Raw genomic sequence first — 24,033 nt, forward strand, 5'->3', positions numbered from 1 at the left:
ATTCATACTACCATTTTGGGGAACTAGACACAAGTTAATGTTGTTTTGGCGTCCCCTAGTTCAAGATATTTAAGTCGTTTTGAATACGACAACCTTTAGGCCCGGTTTCACAGACACGGCTTAGTTTAAGCCAGGACTAAGCCTTGTTTGAATTAAGATATTTATGTCGCTTTTATAAAAATGCCTTCGAAGAATACATTACTTGTAAGCATCTTGAGACAAAACAATGGCACTGATATATTTTAAGATATTTCTGGGCAAGTTATATTCAGTTAAGACATGTCGCACATTCATTTTAGTCTGGGACTAGCATTAAGCCTTGTCTGTGAAACCGGGCCATAGTCTTCACAGTGTGTATTCCTTTATTTTCGCAGTTTTAGAAATTATGACTTTACAAATGCTCTACATTTTATGTACCAAAATAAATAAGACGACCAAATCCAGGGAATACTGTATATACTATATACTTTAAAAACGCTGATCTTTTGATTGACCTGAGATTTGCTAATAAAACCAAACTAACCAATCAAAACATCCCATTCCAACTCCCACTTAAAATAGCGAGATTAGGCTTTGTGTCTAGTTTCTTAATGCTTATATTAAACAAAGACTACAAGAATACCAAAATGTTTCTAAAACTTAGTTGTTAGTAGGCTAGAATTCAAAGGGATAGTTCACCCAAAAATGAAAATTATTTTTTCACCCTTGTCATTCCAAACCTGTATGACTTTCTTCTGCAGAACACAAAACATATTTGTAACAACATTGGCAAACGTTTGTCAGAATGTCTTGTGTGTTTGTGTTCTACACAAGAACGAGTCATACACGTTTTGAACGGCATTCCGCTTTGATCTAGCTAGCTGAAACAAATGTTTAGGATGGAAAAGAAATACATAAATATATATACTGTGCATTGGTTTGCCTACATGTTTTTATTTGACTAAACACTGCGTAAATCTACACACAAATCAAACACACCGACTAAAAGAGACTATGCTTTTAATTCAGTTTCAAAATTAAATCTCATAAATACATTTGCTTCAAACGTTGTACTTAAATGAAAATAAATTGCTATTTTAAATATATAAAGTAAGTGCTACATGTTCAGTTAAAATCTTCATAATACATTTATTACAGTCATAAATATGAGGCTTTATTCCTTATCAAATCTAGTTAAAAATGCAAGTCCACAGATGGTAGCCACAATTAAAATTGATCCTGGAGCAGCTTCTGGATAACCGGAGTGTTGTTAAAGGTCTTTAAAGGCACAGAGGTGGATCCCCTGTTGCCTGTAATAACCGAGTACCTGAGGGTCCTGTAAAGTATTCAGCTCATGTAGTCGGTCTGAGGACTGTGAGAAATCATCCGGTCCTTCTCCGCATCCGCCCTGCTGCGGATGACTCGGATATCCCGGATGCACCATGAGCTCAGCGGTAATTGGCTGATGGGAGTTAACCGCTGTGTCACTGGTCTGTGTCAGTATTAATGGAGAAATTACACCATCATCCAGCGATGATGCATGTGCGTCTAGCGTGAAGCCTAAAGCTCGTTTGAGGTTAGACGTGGTCATGTTTTTACCCATGGTGCTTAGACCCAGATATATGTCAGGCCACCTGAGGAGAGACGTAAGATCATATAACTATTTTTTTTTATTTAAGGTAAAAATGACTATTGTGTAAACACCAGGACGGGATTATACCAAAATTGCCCAATATTTGACAATTAAAAATTGGTGCCAAATTTGTTTTACATCAATTCTTATAAAAAAAAGTGGTGCACTGTGTTGTATGCACCTGTGTTATATAAAAACAAATAAGAAATGGTGTTGTTTTCAATATGGTTGATACTGTGCTTGGATGGACACTACCATTCGAAAATTTGGAGTCACCTACTCATTCTTTGTTAATATTGTTTATCCACATTTTAAAATATTAGTAAAGTCAACAAATCTACGAATAACACCAAGTATATTTTAGTAACTATGGGAATAATATTGTGACTACAATATCTAAAACATGTAATCTAAAATAAATGAAAACTGTTGCATTTTATCATCATCGGTGTAGTTACCCTTTGACTAGAATTCGATTAAATGTTATTTTGGCATTTTATCAGCCAGCATCTTGAGGTCTCACCCTGAGATGCTTTTTAAACCGTACTGAAGGAGTTTCCATCTGTTCTGGGCTTGATCTTTATTATTTAGTCCAAGTCATGCCATTTCAAAAATATTTTTATAAATAAAATGGTTTGTAATAAAGGAATTCACATGTTGGCAATTTCTTCCTTACATTTCAAATGGGCTTACATACCTAATGCCATGTTGATGAAAGACTTCGACAGACTCGAGAGCATCTTTTTCAACCTGTGTGTAGAAGCATCGAAGATGGGACGGGAGGAACGTACAGAATTTAAGACTGGGCTCCACTGGGACCCGTGTGTAGGTGATCCCAAAATCAGAGAGAACTCGGGCAAACACTTCTCGTACCTCTGGAGACATTTATACATATATACAAGAATATACAAGATCTTTATCTACAATTTGTACTTTTAGTTTTGGTATACTTTATATATCATATTAAGTAAAGACGTTTACGTACAGAAAACCAGCTAAAATGCTTTGTTGTTTATATGAAGTCTTACACATATTAAATAAACTCGGACAAATATAAAGCAAAGACACTATCAGTATTTGGTGACAAGACTGTTAAAATGCACTTTGTCCTCACCTGGCAGTACGTGAACATGCTGGTGGCCATCCATATGATCGGGCATGTGTCCAATCAGTTCACAGAACCGATTTACCTGGGCCCTGAGCTCCGCCTCCACCTTTAACACACACATCTTATTTTTTTAGAATCTTTGTAATGTTTTTATATTTGGCCCAGTAGTAAACTAATACAGACAGTGTGTTGCATGTTTATTTAGTAAAATATAACACATGTCAGTATTTGTTTTCTCTCTTAACCCACACAACAAACCCGGGCATTTAAAAAAACCTCACTGTGCTATCAGAAACTAACAAACTCAAATATATTTGTTTATCAGTGTCTGTTCTAGTGACACTGGATGTTAAATAAGATTTTGCTTCTAGAACAAGCACTGCCATATGGATGCCAACCTTAATAGACTTTCACGTGACTTCAAGTTTGGCATACATGAGTGTGTCGTGTCCCGATTTACCTCCGACATATTGAGCTGACCACTCTGCAGAACTTCCCGGAAGCCCTTCTTTCCATGAAAGAAACCATCTTTCTTGAGGAGTGTCGAGCCCGTCAGTTTCTGAGAAACAGGAAGACCTTCCGAGAGATTTGCATGGAGTCCAATAGGAATATCATATCTGTTCACATAAAAATATAAGCAGATCTGAAGCCATCAATTGAATTCATTTTTCATCAGAGTATTAAACTGCCCTGATGTAGGCCTACTTCAGTACCTTTTGGCCAGATCTGCTGCATGCTTTGCCGAGACTGCATTCACCAACAGGGAGACATTGGAGATCCCACCAGCTTTAAAACAATCCACAATCCCCTGATTCCTCCTCTCACAATAGCCAAAATCATCTCCTGTCACCACCAGCTTCACTTTGGCTTGAGGCATCTTCTCCTCTCCTTGATGCTGAAGAACACGCACACAACAGTTGCAAGAATAAAAGTCTCGGCTGGAGAAGTCATATGATGAATGATGAAACTATTCAGACAGGAAACCGGGTTCTCTTCCATCAACACGTCACAATGAATGTGTCAGATTCATAACCAATGTCAGACCGTCTACCACCGGTGTTCGCCGACCTATCGCAATCTTACACACATCTACATCAGACCATTATATCACGTTGGTTATAATGTAAGTTATCTCTGTTAACCCTTAATCTAATAACCCGTAATTCTAAGAAACGAATCAGTGTCAGTATCAACGGGACTAAATCATCTATTTTGGAATGAAGAAATGCTTGACAAGAATAATAGGGTCATTCGCTTACCCATTTTAATAAGGTGTGTTTGCCATTATCGTCTTTCGCAATGTATCGTGAACGGATCAGACCCGACCGAATGAATAAAATGCAATTTCCTTTTCCGGGGTTGTAGCGCCCTCTATATAACATTAGAAGTACGCCAACATGTGATGCATGTAGAATCAGGACAAAATAAAATGCTTTTATAAAGTAGGATTAATGCATTTAATAAAAATACTATTATAATAAATTTTGTAATGTACAGAAAAGTAAAAGATGAGGCCTAGTATATTTGTTGTCCGCAGCAGAAAGAATAGAGAGAGTATGAAACAAGAGGTTCAATGTACATGCATTTGGCAGACCTTCCAATCCAAACCGAGTTTACATTCAAGCATTGTTTTATATTTGATTGACTATTTTACATTTAATATAGAGATTTTATTTAGAGAATTTTAGAATGTCAGCATCGTATGCATGAATTTGACAAGTTCTGCAATAAATGTAAAAGTATTAAAATGTTATTTCAACATTTTAACAATAAATGTATTTCTTCTTTGCCAGATTATTTCTTCTTTTATTATCTGCTAAATCTACATCCACCAGGAAGCCATTATAGACAGGAATGAAAAATAAAATAAGTTCTGGCGAGAAATTATAACGATGTGTAGTGATAAAGTGTTTATTTGTCAACGTTGATTTATAAGCCATTGTTTACTTTCAATTATGACGAAAACAAGTTATCTGTGTTACACTTACCAGAACCCGCTGTTCTTGTGAACGTTGTAAACGTGTAAACAGATCCTAGGCATCAGGTGTGAAGGTGCTTACGTGTCTGTTTTGAACATTTTCCCAAGACACGTAACCTCTTTTAGAAATATGGTAAAAGTCAGAGAGAGAGAGGGGGAGAGAGAGAGAGAGAGAGATAGAGAGAGAGGGGTTTTATAGCATAGAATTGAACTTGCTTTATGGTTACACGTGTTTAAAAACTAATCGTATTTCCTTGTCAGAACACAAGGGGGACACGTTGCATGTTGTCATTAAAGCCGTTTCTTTTTGCGCTCGGTCTAGTTGCTTTTACGCAAAAGTGGATTCTGTGGAAACGCTCAGGGAGTCGGAAAGCGACGCCCGTACAGCTTTACTACATAACTGTCTCATTCTCTCGGCTCTACTGTATGAAACACAACTGAATGACTAAGAATAGCTTTATAGCTTTACAAGATTCAAGTAGACCGAGTAGCTACTCAGACTACAGTGGTTCTCAAACTGGGGCCGTGGCCTCCTGGGGAGCCCCAAGATGGTTCCAGGGGGGGCCACAGATTTTGTGGCATTTTAGAAATATAGATATTTATCATACATTTTGTGCAATCAAACACCAGAAAAACAGCACCACCAACCAAAAGAATTGATGTTTTAGCATTGTTTTACTGAATATTTTCTTGGTTTAATTAAAATTTTAAGTTTAAGATTATAAGTCTTTATTTGGGGGACCGCAAAGCAATGCACTCTACACAAAGGGGGCCTTACAACAAAAAGTTTGAGAACCACTGGACTACATAATGTAAGTTTTATTATAATAATTGCATTATTCCAATAGCTCAGGTTCGGGTTAGGCTACTTTATTTGTTTTGGTTTGCAGTGGACCGGTTCATACATTTTGACGCACTTTTACCAAACAACACAAGTAGTGGACAACTACTTCATTTCAAATTCTTATAATCACTAAAACCACTTGAACTAAATATAAAATAAAATGGAATAAATAGTCTAAAAATCTCCAAGCAATGACATACAAAATATGTAATTTGCACGTATTTGATCAAGTATGCAGAAATGTATATCGTTAAATCATTAATATGTGTTTATTATTATTTTTCAGTTCAAAACATATAATTATTATAAATAAAACAATAAATTATTTGGTATTATATCAGTGCATACCTTACTAAAAGATCAGGTATAAGTTACCCACATAAAAATAAGCCTAGGCTACTGTAGGCATATTAAACTGTGATACTGTAGCATAAAAATAACACTACAGAATTTTTCAAATGGTTGTACCAGCAGGGTGGGATAAACATTTTGTCAAATTTACTCAACGTAGTTTTTGGTTTAAACACCTGTCTATACAGAAACTGGCACAACTCCACCCTGAGTGACAACTATCCCCGATCTATTAATCCATGTGTAACTTTAGGCGGTCATCTTTTTTTTAGTTCAATCATCTGTTCAAGTCTCGATGTGACATCACCACGCTCTCGACCAATCACCGAGTTCCGTGTATGCGCCCCGATCGCTTCCTTGTTTTCGGACTTGTCATGTCGCGATTGGTTAGAAAGCGTGTCAGCGTTTGAATGAGACTCCCTGTATCGCTCTTTCTGTTATGTAGATAGATGCAAGCCGTGATAATGGGACAATTAAGAGTTATTTCTGTCCTTCTGGATTTTATTTTGTTATTTGTCATGTGCGCTGGTCGTGATGTGGACTCGAGCTATGTCACGTGTGGGTCTCTTGTTAAACTGATGAACACCCGGCACAGCGTCAGACTTCATTCGCATGATGTCAAATATGGCTCAGGTATTCAATATAATCTAGTTTAAAATGATGCTAATTTACTATTTCGTCAGCTTGTTTAATTTCATTTGGCTCCTCTTATTGTGATCAGTGTAGTAGCAGCTGGTGCATGCATTAGCCAGGATGCTAATAACTAATGTTACCAATATGGCCAATCATCAGTTATTAGTGAAGTATATCTTTCTGACCCTAGCGGTTTTATGTTTGTTGGTTAGTTAGTTAGTTATTATGGTTAAGAATTGGTTACTATTTGAGAGGTAAATGTAACTATGACGACAGGTGCACCTGCAATTGACATCACAGTTATACCATGCCTTTTTGATGTACCATTGAAACTTTAGGTTCAGTACTTAGGTTTAGTGTATTTGTGTGTTAAGTTAATGGAAACAAATATACATTTTTAATCCAACTCTATAGGTAGTGGCCAGCAATCGGTAACTGGTGTGGATTCAGCTGATGATGCCAACAGCTACTGGCGTATCCGAGAAATCCCCAATGGCCTTTGCCAGCGTGGAGAGCCCATTCGATGTGATCAGGCAATACGAATCACACATTTGAAGACTGGCCGCAACTTACACTCGCATCACTTCAGCTCACCACTGTCTAACAACCAGGTATTTTTTTACATAAACATTTAAGCATGGAAATAGATTTCCAATGGCCCCAGATAGTATTTGGTTATTAAAATCACTCTTTAATGTTATTGCATAGTGTTCACTGTAAAAAAAAGCCCACACAACAAAAAGATTTTTGTTTTCCCCTAGCTTTTTTGTTTACACAACTTTTGATCAAGTAGTTTATCTCGACTAAATTTTCTTATAAATTACAACAAAGTAAAATCAGTTGAACCAACTTGAAATAACTGGACAAAAAGCAAATTTGTGAGTTCACTCAACAGTGGATTTAAGTCCACCCAACCCTAAATATTAAGTTTTCTTATATTATTTTTGATTATAAACATGCTCTAACATACGTCTAAGACAGACCAAAACATTGGACTGCTCAAGCAGTTTGTGTTGAATCCTTTTTCAGAGGCAGGAACACGGGATCATGCACTCAACACCAGAAACGCAAACATCAATCATGGTGACCGTCATGAAACATCATTCATAAAAACAATTCTAAATACAACAACGGCATGAATAAAGTTAGCAAACACTAAAACAGGAATCATTTTTAAAAGTTTGATTCAAAACTGAACTAAATATTCCACAATGCATGCTGGGAACTTTTCTGTTTGTTGAGTTTACATAATTTTGCAAGTTTTGGACGAAAACTGTAGTATCTAAGTGCAGTCAACAAAATAATGTTTGTTAGCAACACGCTGTGGACGAATTTTGCTCAGTAGACACAAAAGAGTATATTGGCTCCTTCCACAAAAAATGATTTGTTCAAGTAACGTAATTCCCTTTGTTAGATGAACATATTCAAGTTGGATTATTTACAGTGTTGCAATCTCTTTCAAACATAATGCTGATTCTTATGCCCATAGAATTTGTGCTTGTTTTATAGCCTCCATGTTTCCATATTCATTCTTCTAAATGTGCTTATTTCCTCTTCTGTCATCTATGCTTCATATGATGATTCTTTCTTACCAAATCAGTCTGATGAATCGATTACAATTGAATTAACAGTGTAACTTTAGCAACAAAACATTAAAAATAGATCTGTTTCATGTCTGCAGGAGGTCAGTGCGTTCGGGGAAAATGGAGAAGGAGATGGTTTAGATGTATGGGCAGTACAGTGCAGCGGAACATACTGGGAGCGAGACGATGATGTGCGATTTAAACACGTTGGCACAGAGGTTTTCCTCAGCATCACCGGAGAACAGTACGGTCATCCAATCAGAGGCCAGCGTGAGGTCCATGGAATGTCATCGCCCAATCACCATAACTACTGGAAGGTAATGGAGGGCGTTTTTATTCAGCCCAGCAGTGATCCAGTGCACCATGATGAGCTCTGATGACGTCTCTACATCATCGTAGTCGGAGCCGATGGAGACAGACGGCACTCTGCTCTGAACAACTGAGAACTTGACTCACCCGCTGTGAAATCTCCACTATTATTTAGTCCCTGGGTTTCTTCAAAAATGTACATTTGCCGGTCAGACCGCTCTTAGTGCTGCTGATTTGTTACTGTAACATCTGTTTTTCAGTCAGTAGTCAACTGTAAAAGAACATTAAAGATGTTGTTTTATTGGTTGGTCACTTTCTTTTGATTGGAATGTTTTGCTTTGTATATAAGAAAATTAAATTGATAATTGAAATTACATTACAAACTTATATAAGATACAAAACGGTCTTTTTTATATTCTTTATATTTAGGTCTGCTGAAGCATTCTAAACAAGTTTAAAACGTATCAAATTCTAACAATTTTCTGAATTTAATGTGGGGAATTTAGTTCTTTTAAGTGAGGTTTGTTTGTAGTTTTTCCATATGACAATTTATTTTCCACTCATGTTGTCTAAATGACCTAATATGGACATTATTTGGTGAAAGTTTAAATAAATGTTTTTGAAAACATAAATAATTGTATTTTAATAGAACTAACTTGTTTTAAAATTGAAGCCAGACAATATTACGAATATAAATGAGGAGACTCCATGCCAGTCTTGAAAAAGTAATAGGTGAAAAATATTTCTGAATCCTGTCCATCTGTTGTACATTCAACTCTTATATAACAATACAGCAAACACGCTGAACTGTACAAAAGATTGCTTTAAAAAATATAAAATAACTCTATAACACTCTGTCAATGTTATAGAAAGAGGGCGATATTTCTGTATAACACTTTATATAGTTTCGAAATGAAAGGAGATACACGGTATCCAAATGGGGGCAGCACTTATAATTCAGCTAAGAATAAGACTAATATTAAGACAAATATATCGATTAGACAAAAATTGTATATCACCATGATAATCTTTAAGATAATGAAGAATGTATAAAACGTGCACCGGGCGATGATTTAGACCATTATTTATTTCCTAATAATCAATTTTCACATCTCAATGATCGTCACCATGGTAACCATAGTTTAGCTCAAAATACCATCATGGTGAATTTTTTTATTACAATTTGATATTGTAATAGAACTGTTAATTTGTTAGTTTTTACCGTTATAAAATAAATGATATAATAACATTAGAACCAACTAATATTCATAGAAATTGTAGATATTTTTACAGTTTAAATAATATGCGGTATTTTGTCGTCAATATGCTTATCACAGAAAATATTTGGCAGGAAAACATGGAAAAAAAAGGCCTACATTTTATTTACAATAAAGCGCTGTACGTTTTTGCAACAACAAATACGAAAATGGTAACAAATAAAATAATTTCAGGCTATATCTTCATCAGACACAACGATATAGTCTGCTTATTAAATATGGTATTTTTTAATAATTAGCCTGACAAAAATCCACATTATAAGCTAAAATGCTTAGAAGACTAAATCGTTTCAATCAGGCTAAATATTAATTCATGTAGGCTATCAAATAGAATCATACTGGAAAGGAATTTACATGAAAAATCATCTTGCATCATTTCAGAAGTGGTAATGTTTTAAAATCTTATAGCATTTTCAAAGATTTTGTTTACATTTTAACTTCAACATTTATGACCTTTATCATGACAGATAGCAAAAACGTGTTTTATTATTTATTTATAGTAGGCCTAACGTTTACAAATTATAGAAAAACTAAAACGTTTCCAAATGAACTTCATATGGCAAATTGCATGTTGAAGTGTACTGTGCGTGACATGTGCTCATGTGTATTTTGTCTTTCCAGAAGATGGCGACATAACACAGGGTTTGGGCAGATCATCTATTCAATCCATCTGCAACCATTATAAAATCAGAAAAATTGCTTTAATATGGTCCATTAAAAAATGTCCACATTGCAAATATATGTTGTATTTTATTGGCTCAACTAATCATCATGTTTAACATATTTGTTTAAGTTACATAAGAGATGAGTATGAACCTGCAAAGATTAATCCAATTTCATAGTTCATTCCACCTTTTTTCCAGCTGTTTGTTGATCTACAGTGTATTAAATGAAAACTTTAATCCGGTTGACCATGCTATCGATGCTTCCATCACATATGAAACAAAATTGACTGGTTTGGTTTGACTTGACGCAGTGCCATACTGCACCATACAAACCACTCAAGGGAACCCAGTCACATGATTTAAATAGCTCAATAGTATCATTTGATTTCTCTTGCCTTGACTATTCATAATAACTTGAATAGCTGGATTGAATATCCACATGCATTAGCCGTGAAAACCTGAGCTTTTCACAGCATCCAATGACGATTCAAGAATAAAACCAAAAGACCATTTCAGTTATAACATACAGGTGAACAATTTCCAAGGTTGTGACTGACCAGGAAATCGAGGCATCTGAGGTCGCATTACTGTGGCCTGGACATGCAATTTACCTTTTGAAAGTCACCTTGAATATAAAAAACAAAACAAAAATCTCCAATTTTAAGAACGAAGAGAAAACCAAGATATCATGGTATGTTAATAAATTATAATAATGATTGTTTCATTCATTTATACAAAACAAAAATGATAATGGGACAAACAGAATAAACCTGTTAAGAATTAATAAATGCAACAAGACATGTTGAAATAAACAACAACAACCATGGATTTTATGTAAAAAGCAGTTAATATTACATAAGAGCATTGCTAAAATGGTATTATAATTATAGCGCAATATCGTTGATAATCTAAGACTTTGGGATTACAATAATGCCAATAATTTAAAAAAGCAATAAAAGATGGATATGTTTAGTTGAGCAGACAAAGACTTCTAAATAACATCGAAAAACATGTATTTTCTGATAAACGTTACACACGAATCCTGTAAACAACCAACAAATCAATAAACAGGCAGAGACGTACGATTTACTCACATGGAATGCATTATGTGCTTTTATTCGGGACTGAAAATGTGCAATGCAAATCACACAAGAAACAGCAGCCATAAAAGGTACAGACAGAAAATATTGCTTTGTGGCTCGGCTTGGTTGTATACATGCAGGAGTAGTGCATCATCTGCGGTAAATAAAGAATAGGTGTGTGTTTGGTGGTCTGGTCCGGTGGACTGATGCCCTTTCATTATTGCACTGCTTGCTGCAGCTCCCACAGTAGTGCAACAGGGAAAGAGTATCAGGCAACAGACAGAACACACAGACAGAGAGTCTTGTCAAGAGACAGAGGCTGGTGAGAAATACGGTGGCTCTCCATCAGTTTTTTCCAATTGGTTTCAATGGCTAAATAAACAAATGCTCAGTCTTCCAAATGATTAAATGCCATGTATTCTGTTTGAATCTCTCAGACAACTGCCTTTGTCATTTAGTGGCCAACACAACAACATTATGGTTTACCATCCATTTTATTTTGGCCATTTTCAGACCCTCTCCACAGTTTCTGTGTGCCGCTGCACAGAGAGACCCGTTCGAGGTTAACTTATAGATCATGAGAGGATGCTGCTGCAAGGATAACAGAAAACACAAAGATCTATTGCCTACTTTCATCTACACAATATATTAATTTAGTCGTAATGTATATTTTAGGTTGAAAATATGACAAACACATCACATGCACATTGTGTATATTAGAGGATAATGGGTTATTATGTTTAGCTAACAAATGACTGCATTTCAGGAATAAAAGAATACACGTATGAATTCTGAACTTATAAGAGGCTTGAAAACGGTTAAGCTAATTTAGATTTATTTACAGACTGATATAGCCAATTGATAAGCAAATTATATTTTTGTTGGATATTATAAGGGACCCATTTTGAAGTCTGGAATATGACTATTGGACTATGACTAAGTCTATTGGAATACATGTCGAGTAATTTATTTATCCAGTGACCTGTGATGTTTTGGGGACAGCAGGATCTCCTTAATAAAAGTTAATAGAAGACCCACTTATAAAAATCCTATTAAAATAGCTTTTTGTCACATCAATGCACAGCTAGCAGCAGTTCAAACTATTTATTTTTACTATTAAACAGGTTTTAATAATTCTTTCAGTGTCATTTACGTTACCTCAATTCTACAGCCAAAACGTTCATTAAACAATTAAGAGCTTTAAGCCTTATAAAATTTTAATTTTTATAAAAACAACAAAGGACGGTGAAATCCACGAATTCATGAAATTGCAGATTACCCTTAAAGTCAAGACCCTATAAGCAATATTGCACTACTCCATGAACAGTGAGAAAAGCAGAGGCAATATTGATAGGGTCTCGCCTGCAAGATGCATTTAACATGATAATCACACAGCACAACAGGGAAAAGTTTTTAGCAAAACACAACATCTATCCTTTTAGAAACATTTCTAAGGAAAACAAATGTGAGTGGAAATGGTGGCTGAACCTTTTCATGACATCTGACCTTTCGCAGTATGCAAACAAACAGGGCTTTGACTAAATAGATGCATCAACATTCGTTTCATTCAAATTATTTTTTTCCTTAAAATGTATAAATGTTTTTAGCAGAGGAAATGGTAAGTGCTTTTTATTTAGTTAAATATTACAGTGCATAATTTAATCTTTATGTGCATAAAGATCTACTTGTAAGATTGATAAGAATTATAAATCACATCTATAGATCAACATACACGTGATGAGACCTCACAAATACCATATTTGATTTGTTAAAATACACATTTTCAGAACATAAATACGCTGCTTAAAACCCTCAATCATCAACAAACCAATTGTAATAATAATAATAATATTATAATAATATGCAAATCTAGTGTTATCAATAAACGCATAAATCCTTTCAATGCTCTGTTGACTCTGAAGCTTTCGAATATCAGCAACACTATAGTTATTGTACTCTCTTTGGTTATCTGCATCCAAAAGCAGTCTTGGTGCACTGCAATTCCAAGCATACCAACTTCTGCCTTGGAGTTAACGACATGCTCCAACAGGATGTGTTTTTTTTCCTTTGGGAATTTCGCATTGAACTCACATGCATGATCTTACTTGTCCCTTGAAATGTTGCAGCACAACATGGCGAGAAACAACGCCCTTTTGGGGTTACTTAATTAATATGCATCCAACGAACATATCCGCAACGACGCATTTGATATTGAGCATCTACCTGTACCATACCGACCTGTAGTGGTTATGTAGCGAACATTGCGTTGGCTACTTTGTAACTTAAATGGCGCAAACACACACGCATACCATCTCGTAACCAACAAACTACGTATTGCATTATCTACGGGTTCTCTAAAATGTTACGATACTAAATCTGTCGAACACTTACCACCAGACGGTGCCATTACATGAAGCTTCAAAGCCCATTAGTTCAGGACTGGAGAAGGATACCGAGAACACATGAGCTGTAGGCCTTAGTATACTATATAGTGCCCAATGAATGCGGTGCGCATGCGCGCTGCGGTATGTAGCGCAACATTCCTCATACACCCAGTTCAGATTGGTGAGTTTAAAGCATACGTGCACCTGGAGGCAAACGTATTTACACGTAGGTTTCCTATGTACGTACATATATCTCCACATAGACTGTGTGTTTTCGTGCGTATTTACGCACGCGTACAGAGAACAGCTCACGAACCATTGGGGTTGGAGATTTCCATTCATTTGGCCAGATGTCAATTCTTTTGATGGGGTAACCTGAAAAGCTTAACTTGCATAACCTTGTAGATACTGACCAACAGTAAAATATCACTATGGGCGATCTCCCCTCCTTTTCCTCCCCTCTTGGAAAGGGACCTGCCCCCTACATTCCTTACAAATAGTCCCATCCCCCATCGATCTGGCCTAAACAAGAGAACCATCCCTTCCTACAGCCATCTGGAACAGTTTCTTTATTATAAATAAATTATTTTAAAAAATCTATTTGTATATCTGTACATTTATGTTTACACACCTACTAGTTCTGTTGCAAGCACATTATGGGAAGAAAAGCAATGGCGGTCACAAATATTGTGCATTGGACAGCTTAATTCACACAGTATAGATCAACGTAAATAAGTCGTAAGACATATATAAAAGAAGCCACTTTATGCACTGGTATACCTCATTTCAACAAATAAATATTTAATTTAGCAATCTGTATTAAAATTCGTTCTGACACGTAGAACGAAAATGTAAAGTTACGGAAAAGGCATAATTAACAAACTAGAACTATTAAATAGGCTAAATTAAATAAGCAAATACCTTAACATTAAATCGAAATAATTGTGGAAAGAATGAGCAATGCATTTATTTAGCCTTTCCTTACGTGATTACAGTTTAAATAGACTTCAGCGTTTCGCAAAATAAATAAATAAACGTTTCATTTTTAGCTCGTTAATGTTGCCTTATGGGTGCATAATAAAAAGCATGCAAGTTGTTATAGGCCTATTCAACAGTGTTTGACAACACATAGAATGACATTATTATGGCGGTGTTTGCTGTTTTTACATTTAAGAACTGACAAAATGTAAAGTGCGTTTAGGTTATTCATTATGCTTTAAATATATAACAGTTACGCAGATTCCCGTTTAAGTGCTTGCCTCACACCATGTAATAGTCCACTGCTTTTCCAGCCTCAAACAGAAGTTAGCGAAATATGCAAAAGGTTGAGACACTCACTTCAAAGCATTGTTTGAGAGTTACTTAATCTAACACGTGGTTTTCAATGCAAACGAAGACGAGCTCAGTCGTACAAAATGTTCTTAAAAGGAGGCGTGGCCTGGGACCATTTTCAAAGAAGTGAAAAACGCAGGAGTCACATACATACCATAGGTCAAATACTGTAGGCTAGTTCACACGCCTGCTGCATGCGTTTTAACAATCCTGTCGGACTATAATGAATCGGTAACAGTGCGGACATTTGGGTTATTTAGATGGTAGGGTCAGTGTATAGTGCTGCCAGACTATAGTCTCCCAGTTGCAATAGCTGCAAGGGCGAAATACGCCTGAACGCTATAGGCTATACCGAGTCCTATAGTCGCCCAGTTCCGTTTAAAAGGTCCAGTGGGCGAGAATGCGAAAGCCAAATGCAATGACAATACTATTGCACTGCTTGAGTAGATGGTTCAGTAGTGCAACATCGTCAAAGCAACAGACCTTAGCAGCCCAAACGCATGGACCACCTTAGAACAGGCCTTGAATCAGACAGTGCCTGAATCATTCGTCAGAGTTTCAGTCAGTATCTAGCACATTTATTAAACCAATGATCTATAAAATGATACAAATAAAGATATTAAATAAATCTTTTCTGCTCAGCCCAATTTTTTTCAACACGTAAACATGCTTTACGAAACTCGTGAACCACTGTCGGTTTTATTTTTGATATAGGCCTACCTAAGCATAACTGCTACGATGAATCGTGATTTGAGCAACCAAGCCATTTCGACCTCAAACGAAGAGAAATATTGTGACACTCTTTTTCCGCCTTGATCCAGAAATAACACGGCGCAATCAAACGAATAACTTAACAAAATCATTCAAATCAATTCATTGCACCTGCTAAATCAATTACGATATTAGCTACGTTCACATAAGCTATTAGTGAGTCAATAAGCTGAGGGTGGGAGAACTCGAAAGTTTAGGGGAGGGGTGGAGGTTACTTTTTCTTTCCTCTTTTTTTTTTGTTGTCAGCCAATGCCCTTTTAATATTGCACTGCTCCTCTGACTGTACAGTAGTACAACAGAAAAAGGGCCCTGGTCAACAACAGCAAAGAAACAGAAAACGAGACACGTTATTGCTCTAATGCTAGTAATTTAGTCTTATTTTAGACTATCAAATCGCCATGTGCCTCGTGCCACACAGGGCGAATTTACGAAATGAATAGTTACGTAAATGCATGTCTTCTGTATAAAAATACATTACTAAAGTAAAGAGCACAAGAACTTAAAAGAAAAACAAAAGAACCTAAAAGATTGACAAAGAATTGAAACCGACGTGTATGGTAGCAGTTTTCAAATCTTTGAAAAAACAACAACAAATATCCTTTTAAATAAAAATAAACAAAATAAAACAACAAGACGTGGCACTCTATAAATAAGCATTTGCATTAGACAGCTAGACTAATGGTTTTATATACATATATATTGTCAAGCACTCTGTTGTACGAAACGAAGGAAGAGGAAAAATAGGGCAAAGAGCACATTCCGCGATACAGTGCGAGAAACCTTCGTTTAATACGTATTATTCTCGTCCGCTTTGCCAAAGTGGCAATTTGAAACTCCCCTTCTTTGGGTGGTTTCAAATGTGAGGGGCGGGGGCTCTATGAGGTTATTTTTAATATATAGATTAAAAGCGAATTCATTTTTTTGTGCATTAATTAAACCTATACGTTCAAATTACACTTCAATGGCGAGCCAAACACACGCAGGCACAACCTCGAGCAAACCTCTGTTAATACAATTCTATACGATCAAATGCAATCCAGTAAATTATTTATTAAAATGAAATCATTTACGGAATAGAATTTCGTTGAAATGTTTTTTTTTCTTGTAACGTCAGTGCCTGTAAAACGCACGTGAAGCGTCGACTTCGATGCATCCAGCAAACCCCTCTTTTCATTTTGACCATAAACGCAGCATTTGTGGGAAAATAACAGCGTTGCAATAAAATAAACGACAATTTATTTTTCGTCGTGTTCACGCAGACTTACAACTTGAGTCCTCTGTGTTTTTAAAACCCGACCAACTGGCACCTCGTGTTTCACTCTAAAGCGAGGACATTCGCAAAATCTCTTATATCAGCCATGTATTTTTACATGTATCGATCCAGTTGAACTGTGTACGAATTAAAGCACGTGGAAATTACACACCGTATCCTTCGAGAGCCCTTTTGCAAGTTAAACACTGGCTTCGGTGCGAATATGAAGTTGGATGCTCTGCATGCTTTACAGTAGATCAAAATCAGGAGCTTTGAACAGATAATCCCCATTGACAATAGATAAGAGAATTAAAAAGGAATTGTTTCCTTTGACTGACATGACTTCTCCTGAGCAGGCAGCCATGCACACACAGCAAATGCAATACCCTCTTGATATCCTCACCAGTGCGCTCTTTACATTTCCAACTACAGCCATGTTCGGGGGCTTCTATGGCACCCCATTCGTCGTTCTCCCCACCCAAGACGACTCAACGTTGTCGTTTTTGCCCCTGAGCTCCCGCCATTTCCATCAAATCACCCGGATGCTACTCACGAACAGTAAGAGGACCCCCTAAATTTCATGAATGGTACCTGGCCAAGGGAGGGACAATCCATTAAAACCAGAAGAGACCGACAAAAAGAGAAAAAGTTGGACTCAGCGGTTGCAAGGCAAGAGTCGCGGATTTCTTCCCGGATCTTCGTCTTTATCTCGCTTAACATTGTGCCATCTTGTCACGCGCGCGCATTCTTCCTTCTCGTGGTGTGGGAAAATAAAATTGTAATTTATCCATGGCAAGCCTTATGGCCCTCTCTGCTCAAGACTCCATCTTTGACTAGTTGACATTCAGCTCTTACTGAAGCAAATTCCTCATTTGCATGCGTCATTGCTATTGGTCCGTTTCTGCGCTAGTCTTTGCCGCTTGAAGCCTCATTGGCTGAAGTCGGAGGTATTTAACTGTCTTGATAGATGTGTCATTGGCTGCTTGGACTGAAACGTCACCGTATAGGTTTAGTTTAACAATGAACGCTCAAATTCTGCTCTCCATTCACAAATTTCTTCGTGTGTCAGGTAGAAAGAATTACAGTTTTTAAGCAACCAGCAGGTCATATTTCGGCAAATAATGACATAAAATGTTTTTTAAACTCACTGTAAAAAGTTACGTTATCGAAATGTTGATTGTGAACTTTTTATTTTTTTATTACACGCCTATTCAAATTCACAGAATGGGTACATTTTGTTGACACAGATATGATAAACACGTAACAATTATGTCACTTCAGTAGTCTCAATTGGAAAAAAAATGTAATAAACGCATAATTAGGCTTCGGAAAACTGCAAAACCACCACTATACGTTTCCCAGTCGATTTATCCCTGCTTCTCTGTCAGATAAAATGTCTCAAATATCTTGAATAAATGTTAATAAAATGCACGCGCTTGTAGCCTCTTTAAATAAAAACAGCCTGGCAAATATAGTGATTTGACGAAAAAAAGGATCAAGATGCTGATTTTTACAGACGACAGCTTAGAGAAGCAACTGTGGAATGCACACAGAAAGCTATAGGTCTCCGGGATAGATATGGTAGCCCGAGGAAAGAGAGGGTGAGATGGGAACTCTCAGTGGAGGCCCTTTGGTTGACGCTTAGAGGAGGGCAGCAGCCTGTAAAATCCCACATTCCTGACCAATGGAGCTTAAATAATGGCATTGTCCGGCGGAATAGAACCGCCTCTCTCTGTCTTACTCTCCCCGTTTACTACGGAGCCGGATTGTGTAGCTAATCGGCAGAGAGCGTTTGATCCAAAGCAGAGCGTAAATTCAGTATGCAGTGGACGTATCTAAAGGACACCCTCCTCTTTCTCTCTTCCTTTCTAAAAAACACACAAATGTATGCCCACACACACACACACACACAACGAAAGGGCCTATATCGCAGCCACTGATATCCTGTCAGTGCACTGTGTGCGCGCGCATATCTCGGGCGGAAGTTGGTAGGCCTTGAGAAGGTTGATGAAAAACAGCTTTATGCATGCACCTTTAGAGCTACATAAATGATTAGCTGTCCCACAAACATCACCCAACGTATATTGTTGAGCGAAATGGTAAGCACAAATTCGCATGCACTTCGCAATTGTCAATGAGCCATCTTCGCGCTCTCATGCAATTGTTAATATATAGCTCGTGCTCTTGTTTTTGCTACAGATGCACGGTTGTCCTTTGAGTCGATTGCACTTTGTGTCCGTCTCAGAATTGGCAGAACTTTAGAAACACACACGTACACAACAACAATGAGCACAAAAGTTTACGAGATTAACTTTTATATTTTTAAGTTAATCGTTTTTAAACGCATGAATTAAGTCCTATACAATTAAACGAATGATCAGGAAAATGTAAAGAGAAACGAATTCAATATATAGTAATATGTCAAATTAATTACGATCAGCAGTCAGTTTAATCTAAATATAGGCTAATTGGTGACACAGTAAAGATAATTTAAACAAAACCCTTTGGAAGGTTTTAGATTTTTGAATGAAATGCATCACAACAATTTGTGTACTTGATAAAATTGATCCTTTGAAATAATATGATTGATCCTGCAAAATGTATACTAAATTAGAAATGTATGTATAAGGGAATATTAAACTAAAAGTAGGAATATTTAAACAATCAACTAAACTTTTCTCTTTACACCTTTTCAACAAGTGTTGCATGTCTTCATGCAGATAAAAAATAGTTTCCCAGTAATTCTCACCTCTGTAGTGACCATGTGACGCTCCCCAAACCGTGTTAGCCACGCCCAGCGTTGAGAAAAAAAACTCAAATAAGTTTGAAAAGGGTAATTAATTTGCACATATGCTCCTGTTCATTCACACGGGTTTGTGATTGGTGTCTTAAAGTCTAATTGTCTGTACATCCCAACACTCTCTTCCAGAACATTTCTTGTATAGACAGTCTAAGAAAATGTATTTTAAATATGCACATAATTACTGCACATATCTCAATAAGCCCCAAACCCAGAACATATTCTCTTCATAATTTGTGTGGAATTTTCACAGCAAATCTTTTCTGACGTGTGTTTTTTTTCACCTATAAACAGTAATGCATCTTCTACACTTGTGGACACTGCTTTACACAACCAAACACAATTGAGTCCTGTTGAACTTTAGCTTCAATAAATACAAAAATATAAGTCTTCTGATAAAAAGAAACAAACAGGGTAAAAACAATGAAAAGCATGTTTACGATTTGTCATATTCATTACTATTTTTGTGTGAACAACAGTCACAAGATCACGGATCACAAAAAAAACACATTGAAGAGATGTGAAGTCTCTTATATTGATTAGTTGGCCATCTGTTTTTACTATAAATATCAAAAATAAACTACCATTTATACCTAAATAAATTAAGATCAAAGAATGCTTTCAAAACAAAATGGTTTATTAATAACTATTTTGCATTATAAATTGCATAAATGTGCTTTATGCAATTGCATATAATAATTGCATATAACATATTATTGCATATAATAATACACATTGCATAATGTGTTCTCAGACTATTAAGTTAATTAATATCTTTTAACACGCCTAATCACTAATTTATGTAACATTAGAACATTTGATTTTCCTGTTGAATGCAATGCCACTGGGATATTTATTTGACATGGTTATATGCAAAAAATACACATCTTATCGGTGGTTCTCAATTACAGTCCAACCTGGAACATGCAGCACTACATATTTGTCTCTTTTCTTTAACACACCTGATTTAAATAATCAACTCATTACCAGAGACTTGCATTAACACACAAAATGTGCAGTGGGGTACCCAGGACCGGAACTGAGAACCTAAATGACAAAACATTATTTATTAGCTGCTACTCGTAGTTTCCATCACTGTTTTAAGCAGTTAAGATACTCATTACGTAGGATTGTATTGCTTGTTTGTTTATTTATTTTTTTCTTAAAAAAGGCTTTGACAAACAGCTCATTCAAAGTAAGTACATTTATTTAAGCTTACTCAAAACCAATTTTTTTTGTTAGTGAGCTGCATTTGCTTTAGTTTTTTTTTCTTCAAGAATCTGATTGGTGAAACATTTTTGTTGGTAAAGCTGCGAAGATTCATACATTCATTTCTTTCTTGAGGTTCATGTTCTGAGGTCTTAAACATGTTTCCCTTCCTCTTTGATTCATACATTTCCTCCTGTTTGGTAATGTAGCATGTGACTCCCCCAGTCTTCCGTCCGCTCTCTCTCCCCCTCTGCTGTCTTTACTGGAAGAGGGCTATTGACTGGGGACCAATTCCTACTGATGGGTATTGATGACTGCGAGGTGAAAGTAACTGTGGCTTAGCGGCGTGGGGTTGTGAGAAGGCTGCGTGTTCGTCTCCTAACCTCATCTGTTTTTCTGAAGGCCCCCTCCTACTCTTCCTTTATTTTCACCCCCTCTCACTGACTCTTCAGGCCGTCCACGGCTCCTTGCCATACCCCAACCCCCAGTTCCAGCCCCCGACCCAGCCCCCCAGTTCCAGCCCCCGACCCAGCCCCCCAGCTCCTGCTACAATCTCTCCTAATTGCATGCATGACATTCCAGCTGGGTGGGTGGCAAGGAGCCTTCTGCGCACTTTAATGTGTTATAGCAGGAAATAGAGAGCCTTTTAGAGATGATTGACATGCAAACACAGATACATTAATGCAAAAGCGTGTCATACACTTTCACCATATCTTAAACCTTTTCTGTGTAAACATGTGCATCCGCACCTTTCTTTAAATATTCCTGAATTGTTCTGGTCAGAGTATTTATGGCGCTACAAAGATAAACAGGCAACGGTTCTGAGGGGGTGTCACAATTCCTCTTTATCATCACAAAAGCTTTATGTTGCACTAAAGTATGTTTTGTGGCTACGTGAAAAGAAAACAAGTAGAGGTTGTTATTCTATGGCTATCAAAAAACAAGGATGAGTTTGTTCGTAAGGACTCCCAGATACATGGTGAAATTTTACACATTTTATATTTACATTTACATTAAGTCATTTAGCAGACGCTTTTATCCAAAGCGACTTACAGATGAGGGAAACAATGGAAGCAATTGGAACAACATAAGGACAACAAAAAGCATAAGTGCAATAAAAGAAAATTGGTCTCATATAGCCTATCACAGTATACAGTGCTAAGGGTTTTGTTTTTTGAAAGAGTAGAAAAGAGATAGAAGTCAGTTTTGTTTATATAAATGTTTATAAATATTGTTTTCTAGTTGTGACAGACTCTCTCAAAAATATTTGTAAATGCAATAAATGTTGTTTTCTTGGAGGATAGTCTCTGTAAAACAATGTAAACTATCCTGTACTTTTTAAAATGAAAAATCATGCTTGTTTTTAAGAATTTAAAAATGATAATATCATAAAAAAATAAGACTCTTATGCCTGGTAACACTGCTGGGTAGGTGTTGCAAAATGTTAGTGATATAATTTGCTATTCGACTTATCACATTTTTTAAAGCATTCTACCCCAAACAAGTCAGAGATTTAAGGCACATTTTATTAGATTATTATTTTTATTATTTATCCCATCTGCCTTGGGGTTTGTGCTGTCAAAAACTGAACAAACACCCGGAATCAAAACGTTATGGCCGTTCAGTCACGTCCCCTCTCCACAACCTCTCAGGAACATATATACTTAACACACATGGACACACGCACACACACACACACACAGATGTGAGCTCTCACAGGACGCTCAATCTCTCCTTTCACCAAGGTGCAGGAAATGCTTCCTTGAATGGAAATGTAAATAATAAAGAAATTCACCATTATTGCCAGATGTGGACTGGGACATCTCCTTCCTCCCTTCAAATCCGTCAATAACCCTCTTATGGTGGTGTGCTCTCTCTTTCTCTCTCTTCTCAAAAAGGAAACTGTTGGACTCCCAGATGACCTCTGACCCTTAGAGGTCAGCATCCACAGAATTCCCAGATGTCAGAGTTCAGAGCCACTGCTCGGGGTCTCAGGTTTCGTGCATATCCATGTGGCGCCAGGCCGCGGCTCTGCTCCGTATATACCACCCAGATCCCACTACATACCTGCTATTCAGTCTACAGGCTAAATATCAGAGAAGCTGCCCATTGGAGCGAAGAGCCAAAGACAAAAGGTTGTGACATCACAGAAGGGACTATGAACTGCTATGGCATCAATTGATTTCATGGGTTCTTGTATATGTTTTTATATGATTATTTATATTGTATTCTTGCATTTGAGTGCATTTCATTTTATAGGTTAGGCAAATGTAAGGCAAACAAGCAAAATGTCATTTTAAAGCTAGTTTAGAAATAAACAACAATTGCCATAGTTTACAAATGGTACGTTTATTGCATTACGCTTTGATGTTACCCAAAACTCAAATTTCTCTGCCTCTATGGATAAACGATTGCTTGTTTATGTTTTATGGCATGTGAAAATGGCTGATGTATTCAAACTAATGTGAAGAAAGTTAAACACTGTCTATGCCACAAAAATAAAATAATTTGAGAAGATTCATGATAGATTAGTTATTTCACATCAACTGATTGCAACATCTGACATTTCCAATCACTTTTAGGCTAATGGTCTACACATAACCACAATACTTTGCCATTTTACTTTTATTCATTTGGTAATTCAAGCTGTCTTTATTGTGAAGCAACAATAATATTTCATGGTTTATAAAGAATGTGTAAACTTTAAAGGCAAACATTTGTTATATTTGTTACAAGTTGTAAACTTAAAACATCACTAATAAACGTATATTCGTTTCCACGTGTAAAAATTCTTCAAATTCGATTATTTTTCTAAACGTTTATTAGACGTGTTAACTTTCATT

The 24,033-nt window shown here is 36.5% G+C and overlaps 2 protein-coding genes across 2 annotated transcripts; one reads left to right on the forward strand and one right to left on the reverse strand.

Annotated features, from left to right (window-relative positions):
- Window positions 1-69: 69 nt before the first annotated feature.
- Window positions 70-4,117, reverse strand: ydjc (YdjC chitooligosaccharide deacetylase homolog). Its single transcript, XM_057325269.1, has 6 exons — window positions 3,980-4,117; window positions 3,434-3,615; window positions 3,181-3,337; window positions 2,727-2,826; window positions 2,310-2,487; window positions 70-1,613 (listed from the first exon to the last, which is right to left on the reverse strand). The coding sequence occupies exons 1-6, from the start codon at window positions 4,100-4,102 to the stop codon at window positions 1,250-1,252; spliced, it is 1,104 nt and encodes a 367-aa protein (XP_057181252.1). The 5' UTR covers window positions 4,103-4,117; the 3' UTR covers window positions 70-1,249.
- A 2,121-nt stretch (window positions 4,118-6,238) lies between these two features.
- sdf2l1 (stromal cell-derived factor 2-like 1) lies at window positions 6,239-9,038 on the forward strand. Its single transcript, XM_057328500.1, has 3 exons — window positions 6,239-6,526; window positions 6,941-7,137; window positions 8,208-9,038. The coding sequence occupies exons 1-3, from the start codon at window positions 6,343-6,345 to the stop codon at window positions 8,484-8,486; spliced, it is 660 nt and encodes a 219-aa protein (XP_057184483.1). The 5' UTR covers window positions 6,239-6,342; the 3' UTR covers window positions 8,487-9,038.
- Window positions 9,039-24,033: the final 14,995 nt, after the last annotated feature.

The sequence above is a fragment of the Triplophysa rosa genome, linkage group LG2 (assembly GCF_024868665.1).
Source record: "Triplophysa rosa linkage group LG2, Trosa_1v2, whole genome shotgun sequence".
Classification (NCBI taxonomy): Eukaryota; Metazoa; Chordata; class Actinopteri; order Cypriniformes; family Nemacheilidae; genus Triplophysa; species Triplophysa rosa.

Bases quoted from the DNA above. Each gene is read 5' to 3' on its own strand.
- sdf2l1 (XM_057328500.1), top strand. From the start codon at position 6,343: ATGCAAGCCGTGATAATGGGACAATTAAGAGTTATTTCTGTCCTTCTG. The intron at 6,527-6,940 runs GTATTCAATATA...CCAACTCTATAG, and splicing joins TGATGTCAAATATGGCTCAG to GTAGTGGCCAGCAATCGGTA. The intron at 7,138-8,207 runs GTATTTTTTTAC...TCATGTCTGCAG, and splicing joins CACCACTGTCTAACAACCAG to GAGGTCAGTGCGTTCGGGGA.
- ydjc (XM_057325269.1), bottom strand. From the start codon at position 4,102: ATGTTATATAGAGGGCGCTACAACCCCGGAAAAGGAAATTGCATTTTA. The intron at 3,616-3,979 runs GTAAGCGAATGA...CGTGTTCTTCAG, and splicing joins AACACACCTTATTAAAATGG to CATCAAGGAGAGGAGAAGAT. The intron at 2,488-2,726 runs GTGAGGACAAAG...AAATGTCTCCAG, and splicing joins GCATGTTCACGTACTGCCAG to AGGTACGAGAAGTGTTTGCC.